The following is a 13,348-nucleotide window of genomic DNA, read 5'->3' as shown; positions in this document are numbered from 1 at the left end:
GTGTGAGTGTATGGGTGTGTCTCTCGATGTGTGTGTGTGCGGCAATCGTGTTATGTATGTAAATGCGACGATGCCGTTGCTTATTTCTTATGGTCACACAAACAGCGACAAGTCCATCGCTGTCGCTGACTGCGATCGCTGCTGCTGCTGCTGCTGCTGCTGCTGCTGCTGCTGCTGTTGTTGCGACGACGGCAGCGACAACGATTGTGGCAGTGACGTTGACAGCGACGCCGACAGCGACTGCGACGCTCTCTTCCTTGTGAGCGGACAGCGTTGCCAGCTTATCGGTTGCATGAATCTTCATAAATGCGACGGACGTTGTTGCTATTGCTTTTGTTGTTGTTGTTTTTGTTGTAATTGTTGTCATTGTTGCCGCAGCTGCTGTCGAATCTTTTATGTTAATTTTCAAATCTGATCGCAACAACAACAACAACTACTACTACAACAGCAACTCCAACGCCGCCCGCTCTCGCTTTCTTTCAGGGATTGTATTACAATAAATTTTTATGCCGCCGCGTCTCTAAATGATAACACAATACGTAATCCCCCCTTTTTTTTGTTTTGTTTTTGATTATGCCAAGAATTTCTATGCCCAAAAACGTTTTCCATTTCAACAACGATTTACTAAAAATAGATTCGTTAACGACTTCAAAATTGTATCAAAGAAATTTAGTATTCAGTGTAAGATTCCAAAAAACGTAACGCCAAATACGTTAAAAAAGTTTCATAATAATAGTATTGTTATGAAGTATGGATTTATTAAAATGTTTATTTATTTATTGCTAAAGCTGCAAAGGTTCATTTTGGTTAAATTCAAAGATTCAATTTATTTAAATTTAATTATAAAGAATCTTAAACCACTAATTATTATTGCTCATATAATTGAAAATAATGAATAAATATAAAAATAGATTACATTTTATTCCTCATATAATTGATTATAAAAACAAATTTCGTTTAAAATTGTGGACATATTTTTGGTGATCGTATGAGTAATAATAACATTCGTATACTTAATATTGATTTATTTTTTTTGAATAAGTTGATAACATATATTATGAACAATTATAGCAAGTTATTATTAAAGACAGAAGTTGAAATTGAGTGCTGGTTAAATAATTATGCATAATTGCGAATAACTTTCTCGGCATTTTACGTCAGAACTTTGCATGAATGAGCTGTGCATAACGTAAATATTTGCCATCTGACATGAATATTGAATGACAGGCAGTTAATAATATTGCTCGACTTTCTATCTACCACATATATGTATGTGCAACACAAAAGCCTGCCCCCAATTTGTGGCTCCTGTGATCGCGATCGCGATCAATCGATCGTTTGGTGCACAGCATCAATTAGTCGAATCTTGTTATCGATAAATGGAATCGATGTCGAATCGAAAAGTGTTAATTGCCGCGTGCCAGTTGTTGTAAATGCTAACAAGATTTAACTGTTGACTGTTTACGCTTAACTGTTAAATGTGGCACATTGTTGTTTGCTATTGTTTGACTCTTGCTGCTGCTGCACTCACTGAGGACGCACCCAAAAGGCACACGAGTGACACATTTCAGAGTTCTTGACGTGTGATGATCCATGATCAATGCGGCCCCCGCATTCACCTCTGCGATCCCCCTCGCCACGCTTGGCAACTGTGAAAAGTTTCCAATTTGTACGCATTGACATGATTACTGAAGAAATACACACAGTGAGAGCAAAAGCAACTGAGCTATGGTTGTTGTTGCTGCTGTTGTTGTTGTTGTTGTAGCTGCCATTACCCACACTCTGATCTGCTCTCGCTCTCTAATCAATTGCCGCTCCTTTCACTTTACATATATTCACACACACATACACACACAGACTCATACACACGCATACTTCTGTGTTTATCAAATGACAATTGAGGAAGAAGCGAGAGTTCAAGTAATTGCAAAGCGCCAATCGACTTAAACATTACTCTGAATATCTCAAGTGATCCAAAGTGGAGCAGCAAAGCCGTCAAGTAGTGAAATTGTCCTTAATACGCGAGTACTCATCGCACTACATACACACTCATTCATCAACACTCACATTTATTCATAAGCCATGAGTAGCCATTTAAGAGCCATCGCGCCTCGATTATCAAGTATGTAATTGCAAATGGAGCACACAATCCATGTGATCCAAAGATTTCTTATACTCGAGAGATTCGCTTTTGTTTTTCAAATCTCAATATGCAAAAGTTGTCCTTCAAATAGAAAGCGATAAATGCTCGAAAAGATCATCAAGAACAACAGATATATAATCTATATATTATCTTGTATGTGCTTTGATGATTTTATGATGAAATTAGGAATCTTTATAAATGAGAATTTTCGAAAAAACCATTCGGATATAGATATTATCTATAAAATACATTTACTATTACTAAAAGATAGAGGATATGTTTATATAATTATTAATACTTGGGAAGTGTTTTTATATTTATTTATTTTATATTTATATATTTTATATTTCTATATCTTATATTCATATATTTTCATATTTCATATTTATTTTTCAAATACATTTTTCTCAATTGTTTAAATGTAATTTCATAGCATCATATTATGTTTTCTTTTCGATATAGTTTTCTGTGTGTGTGTGTGTTTTGTAGTCCCATCAACTTTCTCATAAGTGCATTCCAAATTACGCATAATTCAGCGAATCATTGTGAATTCGCTGGCATCGCTCTGGCGAGAACTTGTCCAGTGACTATGCAAATAACGCAGAGCCAGAGCAGTGAAGTGATCACAAATTAAGTAATTACGATAAAAAAAGAAAGAAAGACGATAAAAAACATTGTAACGATCTCGTGGTAACCATTTAGATTTAATGTCGAGTCAGTTGACTGACAGGCTTTAGCTTTTAAATATGCTAGTTTAAAGACAAGACATGGATGATCGATTACAGCAGCAGAGCGTGTTTGCTGCTGTTGCTTCTTGGCCCAAAAATACGAAATATCGCAAGGGAATAACTTTAAATATTTATGCATTGCTCTTCATACTACGATATGGTAATAACAACACACATCTTTCTAGTTGTTTTGTTTTGTTTTTTTCCATTGCTCCAGCTATTGCTAGTTGCTAGTTGCTTTCTTGTTTCTTCGAGTGGTAAATGAAATGGAAAGTGGGGATTAGTGTTGGCGGCAAAACAGAAACTAAGCACGTACATAAAGATCATTAACATACGTGTAAATACCAGTAAATGCCAAAATAAATACCAGTTGGGAGTAGACAATAAAAACCGAAACCGAAACAGAAACAAAAAAAAATAAAAACTGGGCTAGTAGTTAAGTAGTGTGTGTGTGTGTGTGGGGGGAGTTCCCAATTCGAGGGGCTTGACAGATGCCTTCCAGGTAGAATCTATTATTGAGCTGAGCGATGAAAGCGAGAGTGCTGTGCGAGAGTGTTTCGAGTGAACTACACACAAAAAGATGAAATACAACGTAAAAAACACAACGGCTTTTGTAATGAGACTTGAAAAGTAATGCACACACACACAGCTCTATCCATGAGCTTGGACAAAAGGCGATGCCGGAGATGGTGAAGAGAGATGTTGTTGGCGTGGGTGGAAACAAAGTTGGGGACAGAGCCACGAACTTTCTTCTTCAATGTTTCCGCTCTTTCAATGAGTGCATTGTTGTTGTTGTTGTTGATGTTGCTGTAGTTGTTGCTATTGCTATTATTGTTATTGCTTTTGCTGTTGCTGCACACCCACATCATCGTAATTATCTTTGTCGCGCTCTTCATCGTCATCGCTTACCCTTGTTAAATACTTACTTACACGCATACAAACACATGCACACACACTGGCAAACACACATGTCCGCATATGTGAAGCATGCTATGTGTTGGGTGTGTATGCGAGGGCACGAAGAGGGTCGCACAGTGATTCCAAAGCATGCAAACGCAATTTATTGCAAATAGTTATTTGAAATCATTTTTGATGGTGATACTTGTGTGATTTTATATTATGAATAGATTCTACAATGTACATTCATATATTTTTAAATTAATTAATTATGTGTTATATTAATAATTTTTCGACTTTTCTTTTATTTTCTAACCGATCATTAGTTTTTTGATTGATGTGTGTATTATTGCAAATAAAGTTTTCTATATTCCAGATCGTAGAACATAATTTTCTTTATAAAATTTATAATGATTTCAGTTGTTTTTAAATTTTGTTCAATGTTAAAAATTTGTTCTAATACATTTAATGTACAATAAACATTATAATTGTTTTTTATTTTTTAGTATTGTTGATACACATTTTGATTTTAGAATACAATTATTTTCTTTGTTTTTTGTTTTCTTTTATTATTTATATTTGTTTTTATATGTTTTGTTTTTGCCTTTGTTTTTTTTTTATTATTATTTGTTTTAACAATCATTTTGTGTTAGTGAAGTATTATTAATTTGTTAAGTGTTGTTAATGTCATGCTTTTATTTGGATTAGGCAATAATATTCATCTTTCTTTTTGGTATTTCGATATAAAATAACAAATAAGCTTATATTTTGTATACTAGCACATCTCTAAAATCAACGCTAACTTATTATATGTCAATTGCCTACAAACATTTATTAGAAATTGAGCTGTCGCAAATTTGACAATAGGCGAAAAGTTGTCATCTTAACTTTATTCCTTCGATTCAACTTTAAATATGGTAAATATAAGTGCAGTTTGCAGTCCTTGCGCCCCAAATTATTAATCTATCAATTCGTGTGTGCTCTGTGACCACTGTGCAGCGGGTTGCGTAGTTGTTGCCGTTGTTATTTCGCTTCGACTGGTTTTGTTGTTTTGTGCCTACTGAAAAGGAAGCGTGTATGGTGAGAAAGGGAGAAAGGAAGGGGAAAGGTAGATGAGGGGGTTGCAGAGCCTTGGGGGGTTGAGGTTTTTTGGCTACGGTTCAGTTTCAGTTTCGGGTTCGGTCTTCGACTTTGACTTCGCCTTCGCCTTCGCCTTTAGGTTCGTGTGGGAGCGACGCCGTTGATGCTCATTGTTTTTGCCGGTGTTGCTGGCGATTGCGACTGTTGCTGGTTGTTATTGTTGTGGTTGTTGCTGTTGCTATTTTGCCGGCACAGCACACAGCGCACAATACACAGCACTTGACACACCCAAAAAGGCGCCGGCACTTGCCAGGCGCACTTTCACGTATGCCAACTAATCCGTTTTGCTCTTTTGCATTTTCCAATTTTCTTCGCCCAGATGGAGGAGATTACCGAAGCCGAGGATTGTGCCGTCCTTGGCGGGCAGTCGCGTCGCAGCTCTGGCCAGGCGGTGGTCACCGCCAACTCGTCATTGTCAGGCAAACGTAGCTACAAACCCATCGCACCCATGGCCAGCTACTGTGAGAAGGCGGTGGGCAGTTCGCCCAAGCATCTGGTGAGCACACTGAGCTCGCCCATCGAACAGATTGGCTGCAGCGTGAGTCGCGAGCATGCGCTAATGCACGAGATCGAGCAGCTGCAGGAGAAGCTCAAGGACACCGAGGAGCGACTCGCTTCGGTGCGGCTGCAAAGCGAATCGCTGTCGCAGTCACAGCGTGCAATGCGCGAGCAAAATGGACGGCTGCAGGATGAGTCCGAGATGCTGAAGCTAGACGTGCAGCATCTTCATGAATGTGCGGGTGTCTTGCGTTCGGAGTTGTTGTCGGCGCGCCGTGATCGCGATGAGGCCATACAGCTGGAGCGTTCGTTGCGCACGGAGCTGGAGGAGGCGCAACAGGAGCGGCGACAGGCGGCGGATGTGAAGGATAAGGATGCGCGCATTATACAGGACTTGCAGCGACAGTGTCGCGAAATGGAACGCATCCTCATGCGCAAATATCCCGACTCTGTGTCGGCTTTGATCGGTAAGTTGCAAGCAAAGTACAACAATTCGTAGATAACTAAATAAAAGTTAAACACTTTGCAGTGGCATCCAAAAATCCGGGCATTTGCTCGATGAACGATCAGGAGAACATGAGCAGTCGCAAGCTGCTGGAGCAGCGCATCGCTCAACTGGAGTCGGATGCCAAGGAGCAGGATCGTAAGGCACAGCAGATACTGGCCAATGTGCAGGCACGTTTCAATTCGGTGCAGGCCAAATACGAGACGCACATTGCCGACCTGGAGACCCAAGTGCTCAGGTGAGTGTAGCATCTAAATGGAAGTGATTATCTGTTAATCCACAACATTAATTTGTCTTTTATAGCCTGCAAGAGATCAACACGAAACTGAACGAACAGATCGAGTCACAGGTGCGCACTCTCGATCGCTACATGCAGAAGCGTGCCGATCGCTATTACAACAATTGCACTCAGACCGAGGAGCTGGAGACAGTCAATTGGCCACTTGGCCAGTTGGCCACAGTTGAAGCAAAGGCGACGGCAACCAGCACAGCGACACAAACGCCATCGAATGGCGCGATGCGTGATCACAGCACCAACACCATTGGTTGCCCATCGCCTAGTGTGATTTGTCAGCAACATCTGCAACAGCAGCAGCAACAGTTGCACTCGGCTGGCAGCAGCAGCACGAGCAGCACAGCCAACTCCACGCCAAACACATCGCGACCGAACTCAAAGCAAAGCGGCACTCAGCGTCGCATTGCCATTGGCTCCAAGTTGCCCATCTCGCAGTCCGATTCGACGCTGTCGCTGCTTAGCCATGGTCAGGGTCAGGGTCAGGGTCACAGCACGGCCAAGGAGGATTCGCAGCTGTTGAGCTCGGTGCGTTGCATGCGCGTCGATTTGGCCATCAAAAACAAGGCAATGCAGCGTCTCACCCGTGAGCTGGACGAGTGCAAGAAGACCATACGCAAGCTGCAGCGTGACAGCGGAGCAGTTGCCTCCAGTGCAGGTAAATTTTGTTTTGCTATCAAGAAGTGATTGCTTACTAATTGCGATTAAAATAAGAATAAAACAATAATAGCTGTCAAGTGCACCACTAATTTGATGAATATTTGTAACTCGATAGCTTATTGTAGTTGCATTTCAAAGTTATCGATAGTATGCACTTGTCTATCGATAGTATGTTTTATTTTATTTGTTTTAGATTTCTTTACTAGTTGTCGATGTGTTAATTGTTTTTTTTTTTTATGTCACACATCTCTAATTAATTAATTTTGGTTTTATTTTCTGTACTATAACGAGAGGCTACTTCTTATTTTAATATTTTTTTTTTTATACATATAATGATCTCAAATTGGTGTATGCCATAAAAAGTTTTATATTTTGTTATCAAATTTTTAAGTATTTCGTGATCTCAAAAAATTGTTTATCGCATACACCAACTATGCGATAAACAATTTTTTTTAATCAAATTTTTAAGAATTTCGTTTTATTTAAATAAAAAAATCAATAAATATGTAGAAAAGTAAGTGGAACCAAAGTCTACAGGTTTTTTTTAATTTATTAATAATTTTTGTTTTATTTGTTAATTTTATTTGCTTCACTATTCTCTTTACATCAGTGATCGTAATAAAATTCTATTGAAATAGTTTTAAAAGTAGACTTTTATTTAAATCTTTTAATTATTCTTTTTTTAAATTATTTATTCTAGTGTTTATTTATTTATTTCTTTTGTTCTATTATTGATTCTTGATTATTTACATCAGTTATCAAAATAAAATTCTATAAGAAAAGTTTTTCGACTTGAATTTTTGAAATTATTGAATTTATTTCTTTCATTATTAATTTTATCATAAAAAAATAATCAAACAACATAAATCAGTGATCCATTTTAAAGGGTTTTTATATTTATATTATTTTTGATTGCTTTAATTTTTTTGTTTCATTATTGACTTAAATTATATTAATGAGTGATCGAAATTAAGTACTAAAGAACTTGTTTTTATATATACATATTTATTTTTAATCAATTCTTTTTCATTTCATTGCTACATTTTTGCTCAGTAATGCTAATGTGATCACGATGTACTTGCCTATAAGTAGCTTATCTCGATAGTATTACTGCGCAAATGTATCGATTGTGGGAAGAAATGATATCGCGAGCAGGCACCAAGCTTTAATAATAGCTCTACACAAATAATGGTCACTCTGCATGTGTGTGTCTGTAAGTGTGTGTGTGTGTCACTCGGTCGCCAGTGGTCGTTGTAGAGTAATTTATGGACTTTCTCTGCTCGTCAGCACGTACAAGACACAAAGTCAAAGACGAGGCAACAACACGCAAATAAATTGCTGGAATAAATCATTGCACATGGCTGTCGACCGATGTTGTTATTGTCGTTGTTGTTGTTGGTGCTTCTCCCCTCTCTTGTAGCCTCCGCCCCGAACCGCCCCGCCTAGAGATAGCTTCCTCAGGCCGGTATGACCAGCTTCGGGCGGCCTTTTGACCGAACACTTTTTGCACTCATTTCAAACGACGGGCAACAGTTTTGAGTTAGAGCCACATACCGAGTATTTAAATGCTCAGAAAAGAAAAAAAAAACACGTTTGCATGCCTAATGGCTGTCTTCTTTCGCCTCGTCTCCTCTCCCTTTTGATTAAATGCCCATTCGCCCCCGCACACAGCGCAGCGCCTAGTGAAGTTTGCCTCGGGCAAATGGCATCTCGGGCACTTGGTTATGTCACCTGAGTGTGCGACTCGTTTATTTACATTCGATCGATTTGAATTTGCGCTTAGTTTTAGTTGTTTTTATTTTGTTTTCTTACGAGAGACACAGCGAAAAAGTGAAGAAAAAGAAAAGAAAATTCGAAAGCGAAAGTCAAAGTCAAAGACGACGGCGACTGCGACGGCGACGTCGCTGCCGGACCGGCCCCAATGGACGTCAAAAAGCAGCTTGTGGAGACCGAAGGGAGAGTGAAAGAGAGAGAGAGAGGACAGGCTGAATGGCGGGGACAAAACATAACGAGTCGTGTTGAGTCGCGTCGTTTGCTGCTGTTGCTGCTTGGTTGTCATTTGCGCATGCGCGCAAGTTTTATAATTTCATGTCTTGTTAGTCGGCTCATCGAGTTGTTGTTGCTGGCTGCTGTTGTTACATTTGTTTTGTTCATCATTTTCATCGAGAAAGAAAAAACAAATGCCTTAAGCGGCAAACTTATAACATATATACACACATGTATGTAGATATCGTGTTAATAATAGCATCAACGGCAAACGGCACAACAACGACAACGACAACGGCAACGGCAACAACACTAAACATAAATAACTATTTTAATTTTAAGCGCGTGTAAAAATGCAAATTTTTAGATACATTTGCCGCCAGTTATGCAATCAGTTTTGGCTCTTATTTAATTATTGTATATTTACTTTTTGTTCGCTCTTATATTTTTGCTTTTTTTGTTATTGTTCGTGTGCTGCTGTTGTTATTTGTGAAAATTTCAATTCGAAATTTAGGGCCAGCGTACATTGAACCTGAGCTAAAGCGATCAAGCGATCGACTGGCACGTGACATCCCACAATCATTATAGAGGTTTATGCAGCACTTGAGAACCAGAGAGACCTTTAAAAAGTTTATGTAGCTGTTTATGGAGATCTTGATTTTGTCGTAATTTCATTACAAAGTTATACAATTCGGTTTAAAAACATTGAATTCGACTACTGTGGGTCGAATTGTATAAATAAGTAATTTGGAATGATTGATTTATTGTATTTTATTATATTAAATCCTATAGTTACTACTGGAGACTTCGACTCGAAATTTTGAATAATACTTATAATATTTTTGTATCAAAAGATTAACAGAGCTATTAAGGGTAAACGAACTTCGTAGTTTATTTATGTTTATGTCTGCCAGTTGTCTGTCTATCTGTTTAGTTAATTTCTCTACTCTTCTTTTTAGTACTCTGAATTATTTTCGCATTCCAGTCACTTTGACTTTACTCCATTTAATCTTTAGCTTTGCAATAACTACTTGTGTGTAATACAATTAATATATTTTATTGGATTGTTAATGAGTTCAACAATTGTATTTCTGCTTCGCATTTGCAGCTGTGCAACGTCGTGGCCACGATCAGGGGCATTATCAGGACCATGTGCCGCCGACCACGGAATCCCAGGCCTTGAAGGAGGCACAAAACAAATACCATTTGCTGGAGGCTGATTACAAAACGTTGCACGACAAGCGACTGCAGGACGTAAGTGTTTTAATGATAATGCTCTATGTGTGATCATAATTAAATTGCTGTCTTTTTTTTAACCCAACTCTAGTTGAAGACACTGCAGAGTGCCCATGAGCGTGAGCTGGCATCGTGCAACGAAGCGGTGCGCATACTGCAACAGCGTCTCAACGAGCGCGAAGAGGCATTTGCCACACAGAAGCGTCGCAAGGTGCCCGTCGATTATTACGCCCTCAAAGCCAAGGTATGGGATCACTTTATAAATGCGCGATTATTATTTTTATTGATGTAATTGTGTGTAATTGTTGCAGGTTTCGTTGCTGGAGCGACGTCATTCGGAGCGAGAGGAACGCCTGCATATGCTTGTCGAGGCGCTGAGCAAGGGCAGACTGAATGGGGCACTGGAGGATATGCTGCAGGAGAACAACAACAAGTAGTAGAAGTGACAACAACAAATGTGACAAGTATTCAATGTGAATTTGGAATTGTAGCATTACAATCAAAGCAAATCAAAATTCACCGAGTACCACACACAATTCGTTTGCTATTCACATTGCTACCAGAAAAGAAAGAAAGAATATTTGAATTAACACTTGTGTTCTAAGCAATTCATATTTTTGTATAACGTATTCAAAAGTACTCGTTGTTGAGCATTGCAGCCAAATTGTATTATGATTTATTTTTTTCTCTTTGTTTTAAGATATTTATTTAGTTAAGATGATGTGCGAAAAGTTGTTAGAGCCATGCCCAATAACTAGATCGAATACTTGTCGTATTTATTACAAGATATATGTATGTGTAGTTCATCAGTCAATTTCGATTAGAAGTTGAGTTGAACTTTCCTCACTCACAATAATTATTTGTAAATATTTATTGATCTAGCGTTGTGTAGGGTGTGTAGTTGTGTTTTTTTTTTAATGGGCATGCAATTACAATATTAATAACAAAAAGAAAATATTATAGAAATATATGTTAAGTACAAATTAAGATATTGTACGGCAATTTTTGGAAAGTGAAAGCCCTCCGCTCACTGCCTCGTTTGCAGCAAAAGGTCATCTTTTAAATAATACTAATTAATAATAATGATAATTAACAATAATAATAATATTTGTAATGGTAATGCTAATAATGAAGGTTATGATAGTTTTTAAAATGAGTTAGATATGTATGTATATTTTAATAACAAAAACCAAAAAGTGTTTAAAACTAGCAATTGACTAGCGTTGTAATTGATTGTAGAATTGTTCAAAGCATACACGATATCGAAAGAGACAACAAAACATGCCAAAAAATACGATAGAACGAGACAACTATAGTTGCTCATAGCTAGCATCTATTAATTGCCTCCGATAAAAATGAAATGAAATGAGATGAGATGAGATAGCAATATGGAAAGAAAACAATCGCGTCTCCAGAAATTCTGCCAATAAAGTTGTTCCGTCAGAAATGCTGCGAATTGCAAAGCGATTCTCAACAGAATGTTTGCAGAGGCAGCATTCAGTCATTTGTCCATCCAAAAAGTATTATGTGTGTAAGCAGCAGCGTTCGATTATAACTCGGAAAAGGGGCATAAGATGTGTGAAGAAATAAAAACCAAAAGCAAAACAAATATTTCAAAGTTAACGTATCTAATATGGCATAACATTGTATTCTCCCTCTTTTAATGACCAGCCGCCTACGCTATCTAAAATAAATATTGAGAGAGAGATAGGGAATGTGCTTAAAGTGCATAAATAGTAAAAAAAGAGGCCCCACTTTAAATTCAAAAAAAAAAACAAAAGTTATAATTATAATTGAATTACTTAATGCAAAACTGTCTTGAATGTTTTATGTGTACCAATCTGATGAAACTTGTTTAAACTTACAACTACACAGCTCTTCTAAAACAGTCAACAAAACATAAATGTATAAAACTGATATAGATCAAAAGATATATCGAAGATTTAAAGCATCTCTGAACTGAGCAAAGGATGTCCAAGCAGTCGTAATAGTATCGACTATAGTGTTCTTATTAGTTTTAAACAAATGCATAGTTATGCGTGTATTAGTGTACTACAAGAACACTTTCAAACAAAGGAAACAAAAATAAAATCCTAGCCGATTAAACTTCAAGTCGAATGTCAAATTGCAAAATTGTACAACAAACAAAACAAAAAATATAAATAGCTGAAACCAAAACAAAAACAAGAAATACATAAAACCATATATGGTAATTATCTACATACGAAATAAATCTTAAACCAATAAATAATTGTGTTACTTTTTTCAGATTTCATAAATTGAATTCCAGTCACATTGTTTATTTTTCATTTTGCAGAGGATTGTAGTTTCCTCACATACACACACAATAATCACATCTTTGCTTGGATTAAAACTACAATAAAATAATAATTCGTTTTGTTCGTTTGCTCAACACATGGATAAGGTAAGTTTATTTTGCGATTTACGAGTATACATAGATCTTGTCTGAGATTTGCAGTGTGATTATATTATTACAATAATAAGATACATAAGTGCCGAAAAGAGAGTGACACCGATTTTAGTTATTTTGCATTAGATTATCATATGTGCTTCTGGTTATCGTCTTATAGCATGGCATACATATAACAACTTGTAAGTGTAATATGGTTAAGTACATTTCTAAATATATATATGTATATATTGTGTATATATGTATGTAGATATATAATTACGAATTGTGGATAAGAAGACATCGTCATTCTGTTGACAATACGATCCCAAACAACAGCAACATTTAACTACGGCATAGAACCGATAAGGATATTCAAAACTGATTACATAACACTCAAATAATTTCGTAGTATATAGTTAGTTAGTATGTTTGTGATAAGAGTAAGAATAATACACCCATTTTTAAAGAGCAGTTTAACGGGTTACCAAATAAGTTTTGTGTGTGTCTTACAACTGTAAATGTACCAAATTTCCCCAACGCATCTTCTTAATTAAGTGAACCCATCTGCTGATGAGTTGTCCGTCAGGCGTTCGTTCGATTCACATCTTCCTTGCTAGTAGGGTAGTCTTGATCTGATCCGCCAATCGAGTTGTCACTCCGCTCCATACTCTTCTCGTCCTGTCCAACCTGCCACCGGGTCGGGTGGCGGCATGCCGCGTGTGGCACGACACGACACGGGAGTGGACGTTGCACACGTCCTGGTTGAAATGATACTGCCAATAACGTGGCTGACAGGGATTGCCTTTTATAGTACTACATGGTGGCTGGGGTCACATTTGCGCCTGGCTTG

The 13,348-nt window shown here is 37.6% G+C and overlaps 1 protein-coding gene across 2 annotated transcripts in view; it reads left to right on the top strand.

Moving 5' to 3' along the window:
- The window catches only part of LOC117564339 (centrosomal protein of 162 kDa), a 31,127-nt gene extending 19,277 nt beyond the window's left edge, over window positions 1-11,850 (top strand). The window contains exons 1-7 of one of the 2 annotated variants that reach the window (XM_034243058.2): window positions 4,604-4,685; window positions 5,228-5,873; window positions 5,936-6,149; window positions 6,215-6,861; window positions 9,958-10,103; window positions 10,177-10,329; window positions 10,397-11,850. In XM_034243058.2, coding sequence (XP_034098949.1) covers window positions 4,683-4,685; window positions 5,228-5,873; window positions 5,936-6,149; window positions 6,215-6,861; window positions 9,958-10,103; window positions 10,177-10,329; window positions 10,397-10,522 — 1,935 coding nt within the window. In that variant the 5' untranslated portion in view covers window positions 4,604-4,682 and the 3' untranslated portion in view covers window positions 10,523-11,850. Of the gene's footprint in view, window positions 1-4,603; window positions 4,686-5,227; window positions 5,874-5,935; window positions 6,150-6,214; window positions 6,862-9,957; window positions 10,104-10,176; window positions 10,330-10,396 lie in introns of those variants that run through there. The other variant, XM_034243050.2, reaches the window with a different exon arrangement.
- The last annotated feature ends 1,498 nt before the right edge of the window (window positions 11,851-13,348 follow it).

Source organism: Drosophila albomicans, chromosome X, assembly GCF_009650485.2.
Source record: "Drosophila albomicans strain 15112-1751.03 chromosome X, ASM965048v2, whole genome shotgun sequence".
NCBI lineage: Eukaryota > Metazoa > Arthropoda > Insecta > Diptera > Drosophilidae > Drosophila > Drosophila albomicans.
This window is presented reverse-complemented; position numbering and strand designations above follow the sequence as displayed.